Source organism: Egretta garzetta, unplaced genomic scaffold (assembly GCF_000687185.1).
Source record: "Egretta garzetta isolate BGI_Z169 unplaced genomic scaffold, ASM68718v1 scaffold381, whole genome shotgun sequence".
Taxonomy (NCBI): domain Eukaryota; kingdom Metazoa; phylum Chordata; class Aves; order Pelecaniformes; family Ardeidae; genus Egretta; species Egretta garzetta.
In genome coordinates, this window is record NW_009258483.1 from 93,849 (window position 1) to 99,109 (window position 5,261).

The following is a 5,261-nucleotide window of genomic DNA, read 5'->3' on the forward strand; positions in this document are numbered from 1 at the left end:
AGCCTTCACACAGCGCCATGGGCTCAGCGGCACGGACGCGACTGCAGACTGTCCCCTCCCATGACGAGCTGTGGGGGCACCAGCCGGCGAGCCCCCATCACCGCAGCGCAAAGAGCAGGAAGCCCTCACGCAAAGCAGCACCCGAGTCGCAGAGAAGCACTTACTTTTCACGCCTTTCCGGAACGTGTGCTGAATATACTTCAACCCTGACACAATCTCCCTGTTAACCTGCAGAGAGACGAGCAAGGACTGGAGAAGACGCCTCCTAGCCACGCTGCCTACCCCACCCACAGCGGGAGGCAGCTTCCTCCATCACGCCACTTTTCGGGGCTCAGGCGCTCCCCATGCTGGGACTGCAGCAGTCCTGTATCACACTCATTCTTTGCTTTTCAGATCTGAATTCTTACCCTAAAGGAGATTTTTATCCGGTATTCCACACCCTCCTTCAGCACAAATGCTTGCTTCTTGTAGCTCTCCAGGTCACCTACAAAGAAAAGAGAGTGTTGCCGAGTCCTTTTGTATTGTGCTCCGGGCAAATTTACGTTGCAAGAGGCGATCAGGACAGGAGAGTGTTGCCAAGTCCTTTTGTATTGTGCTCCGGGGCAAATTTACGTTGCAAGAGGCGATCAGGACAGCGTTGGCAGCAGCAGGGGATGACCCTTACTGCCTGGACAGCATGCAGGGCGTTTTTGCATGGCAGGACCCTCCCTCGCTACGCTGCCCTAGGTGGGCAGGCGACGCCCTGTGAAAGGACACTGCAGCGCAGCAATGCAGTTAATTCAAGAATGTTCCTTTGCAGACATTTGCTCCGAGGCTATCGCCATCTCGAAGCTGCCATTAGTGTCGCTGCACAGGCTGCAGGACAGCTGGCTCCCCCGCCCGGTGGCTCACACCTCTACAGAACTCCCTGGCAAGGGAGTGGAAGCAGAAAGGCCTGCTGCTGCGATGGGGGACACAGCCGCCAGGCTCAGAGTACGGCACCTTGCTCTGCATCCAGTGCAGGGGCATTTCTGACACCGAGGGCTGGCCCACAGTGCCAGCAGTGCTCCTGCAGGGCCTTCTGCCAGGCTCCGCACCAAGCCAGCTTTGAGAGAAGGGCTGGAATTCCTTCCCAGCTCACCTGTCAGGTCCAGCTCCAGAGGGCCAGGAGCAGTAGCGCAGACCAAAGTCAGTTTGGTCACCACCACATTTGGAGCATTGGGATCTAAAAGACAAGCAAAAAGGCTGTTAAACAGGTGTCCCTAACACCAACCAACACAACTCCTTTTCCTTTCAGGGCACTTCTTGAGAGAGCGAGAAAACCAGTGAGAACAACATCCCCCTCGGTGATGGTCAGGGCTCCCCACCATGTTGGGCCCAGCCCGCAGGCTCCCCAAGACTTCCCCCCTCTAAAGGCAGAGTGCCACCCCTCAGTCCCTGTGCCTTATTCCGAGGGCCAGAGATCAGCAGAGGGGAGCGCAGACACGTGTGCTCCTGACGAAGCTCAAAGAGCTGGGAGGAGAACAGCTCCCGGGCAGGCGCAGGGGTGACGGATGGAGCTCTGGCTCAAGCGAGGCACAGCCACATCCTAGGGCTCACCTGCAGTCACAGTGACGGCACCGAGCAGTGCCTCCTTGTACTTGCGCAGGCTCTCATCATCCTTATCGAGCTCCTGGATCTCCTGGATGCTCTTCTGGGCAGGTGGCTTATAGTTGACAGAGTGTTCATCCTCCTCATTTTCAGCTGCAATCTGGGCCAGCTGCTCCGCCGTCGGCTCCTGCTCTGCCATCCTCACACGCGCGAGTTACACTGAAGTAGGGAGGAGAAGTGTAACTGCACGTACTTACTCCAGCAGCGCGGGCTCCTCCCCAGCCACGCAGCCCGGCAGCACCAACCAGGCCTCCCCAGAACCGCTCCGCTGCGGCTCCGCAGGCTCCCTCTCTCGCTTGGGCCCCTCACGGGCTGTCCCCAGGGGGCCTTCAGGGGACACAGCCCTGCCAAGCACCTGTGCCCTGCAGCCCCTGCAGATTCCTCCAGTAGGCCAGGTCTCGCATTCAGCCCATGGAGGCCCACGCCAGAGGGCAGGAAAAATTCAGCCTCGGTGCTTTACTCATGAGCTGGAACAGCCATAGAGAAAACGCTTTCCTCCGCAAGAACAACTGGGTGAGGCTTTCCCTCCTAATAAACCTGAGCCCAGAATAAACCCTCTTCAGTTCTGCTCTCTACAACACACGGTTCCAGCGAAGAACTGGCCTCTGCCCCACGAGGAGCCTCTGCTGCAATCTGGAGCTCACAGTGTGTAACTCAATCACATCAATCTGCTCTGCACGAGGTGCCTCGGAGGAGCAGAACGAGACACCCGGTTCAGCTGATCGCACGCTCCGTCCTTCTCAAAGATCTGTGTCACACACGGCCAGTGAAACAGATAACGGATTAAACACATGTGTGGGGTTTGGCTCGGCTGCCCGAGACTCTAACCAGGAAGCACCCAGCTGCACACTGAGGGCTGGTGAAAGCTGATGCCAACACCCCGTTAAAAACCTCGGTAAACGCCAATGACAACCTCAGTAATTCCCGATGTTCCAGAGGGCACATTGTCCTAGGGGTCATCCTACAGCAAATATCAACTTGGACTCCCTAAAGACTCAAAACCTCTTCCAGTGACAGCTTTAGAAAGGCTTTTTGTACCAGCAAAATCCTTCACAAATGATCTGCTGATGGATCCAGGCATTCCCGCATCCTGTTCAATATTCCCGCCTGGAGCTCTGCGCTAGCACACACAACTCACAACAGACTGCGGAGCTGCGTTTGCTGCTCTGGCACCTAGTTTCCAAATAAATCAAGAACTACGACATTTGCTACAAATACAACAAACAGACACGATGTCCTTAAATACAGGCGTACCTGTGACCTGCACGCACCTGAAGCTTCTCATACAGCTCACCCTAAACGCGCTAACCACCGCTCTTTTTGTCTTTGAGCTAATGGACACAATAGCACACAGTCCAATGGTTCCGTTTCTACCCAATGTGCCACCCCAGGGGGGAAGAGAGGCCTCTGCACCGACACTGGTCACACACAGTTTGCAGAGCACGCTTTGGCGATGCAAGGCAAGTTCTGCAGACGCCGGAGCCAGCCTGACTCCACGTCCAGTTCGAGCTGGGCGATGGCTGCAATAGCAGAACAGCAGAGGTGCCACCTGGGCTCCACTAATATTTTTAGCCATAAATATTATGAATGTTTTCCTGGGGAACAGGGCAAAGGAGACAGATGAGAGACAGAAAGTGAAATTTTGCACATCTCCGTCAGAAGAGACCACAGCAGACCGATTGGCAAATACACGAGGAGAGAGGAAAGGGAAGGGGGAGGAGGACCGGTGGCCAGCCCACTCGCCAGCATTCTCAGCTGAGGGAGCTGGTGCTGAGGCGGAGCTGCGGCCAGGCCCCCGGTGGGGACCCGCTCCTTGCCCGCTGTCCAACCTGAGAGCAGACTTGCTGACTTGTCCTGGGCTGGCAGAGCTTCCCCAGAGAGGCTGGCACAGCTCTCGGGCTCTCCGGGGCGTAGATTACTCGCAATGGACCCAACTGGTGTTTCTGGGTATTAAAGCTTGACTAAGACTTACCACCAGACAAGGGTGGGGGGCCAATGTGACACTTCGGGGTTATCACAAGGATTTTGGCACTGCGTGGCACAAGCGTGTCTGCAGAGGGGAGCTTTTCCCATTGCACCTTCGCACTTACCACTCCCAACAACTGCTGGTACTGACCCCTACACTTTACAACAAACAGCTGGCCCTCCCACACGGCATTCTCCAATATCCGAATAGCGTGGAAATTTGTATTCAAAAGGCCATTTAATCTCATGTCATATACAAACAACCGATTAGATTTCACCCTGGTATCTCCGTATCAAACCCAGTCACTTCCTTTGTGCTCCTGTCCAAAAAAGCCTCCAACCTTGAAGACTTCCAGAAGCGCTAAGCAAACACTCAAGCATCCACCTTACTGCTTGATCCCCTTACTGCAATCCTTCATCTCGCCTCCGGGCTACAGTTCACCTCCCAAGCACTATGTGTTGTCCTCTCTCCGTGTGCGGAAGAATGCCTCCTCCTAAGACACCTGTAGCTTTCGGGAAACGGAGGCAACAGACTTTCAGTGAGAGCTTTAAAGAACTGAAGTCCCAAGTCACTGATTTCTGTTTACTCCAAATCTCCCTGCGACTGAGCCCTTTTTGAAAGCATGAATGTAATAAACAGACGCACACACGGCAGACGATTCACCAGTATCCACATGCCTGTCCCCAGCGGCGCCGGCTCCCTCTCTGCAGCATTAGCGGAAGGTGTGCACCACCTTCCAACATGCCGACCGAGCAGAGATCAAACACCTAACAAATGGCCCGGTCAGCACCTGCAAGCGACAGACCACAGGAGCCATCTCCTTGAACAGCCAGAGCCCGCCGAAGCCAGCACCATGCCTGTGGCGAAGGATCCACGCTGCCAGGTGAACAGCACCAGCCGCAAGGCAGCTCCCAACAGCAGAGCCAGGTCTGAAAGATCCCCGCACTCCACACAGGAACAGCCTTAGTGTTAAACAGCTCTGATTCTAGCAGCTGAAATAGCAGCCAGTTTCCAGGACCAGGTATCCTGCCCTGATCCGTTAAGAAATGCATTAGTTTGGTCTCACGCAAGTACAGAGGTACCACTTGTTGATCACCAACCTACAGACTGGGCAACAGTTTCCTCCCACACGTCACCAGCGCCCGATCTTCATCAGCTCCGTTAGGGTAACCCCTCCCACAAACAGATATTTAGCAACAACCATGCCGTAGAGGGCATGGGAAAAAAAAAACCCACCCCAATCCCAAACCCCCAGCACGCGTTCCTATGCCTCTAGCCTTAATCCTGCAATCCAGAGCTAAAGCCACAATCACGCACACCGCCACACGGATTAATCGAGAACCTCCCCAGTCCTCACAGGACCTCTGAAACGACAGCAGCCCATCAGAGACAGAAAACGGCTCTTCAGACCACCACGAGGCCCTGTTCCAGCCAGAAGCTCAGGCCAGGCCGGGGTTCAGCCCTCTGAGGAAGCCCTGGAGAAATCCACTTCACCTCTTCCAGCAGGCTTCCTCCCCAGGAGCAGCAGTCAGAACAACATCTCCGACCAGGCTGTGCCAAAGCCACGGCTGCAGTGCTCCCCAGGAGCGGGCTCCGTCGCCCTGGCTGGACACGAGGGCCGAGAGGCACCCTGAGACCCAGCTGGGGGTCCGGGCTGCAGCCGGCC

The 5,261-nt window shown here is 55.7% G+C and overlaps 1 protein-coding gene across 1 annotated transcript in view; it reads right to left on the minus strand.

Moving 5' to 3' along the window:
* Window positions 1-5,252, minus strand: part of ARHGDIA (Rho GDP dissociation inhibitor alpha) — an 8,572-nt gene extending 3,320 nt beyond the window's left edge. The window contains exons 1-4 of the mRNA XM_009644121.2: window positions 1,579-5,252; window positions 1,121-1,204; window positions 408-484; window positions 165-228 (exon numbers count right to left, since the gene is read on the minus strand). Of these exons, the coding sequence (XP_009642416.1) occupies window positions 165-228; window positions 408-484; window positions 1,121-1,204; window positions 1,579-1,768 (415 nt within the window). The 5' untranslated portion in view covers window positions 1,769-5,252. The remainder of the gene's footprint in view (window positions 1-164; window positions 229-407; window positions 485-1,120; window positions 1,205-1,578) is intronic.
* Between the last annotated feature and the right edge of the window lie 9 nt (window positions 5,253-5,261).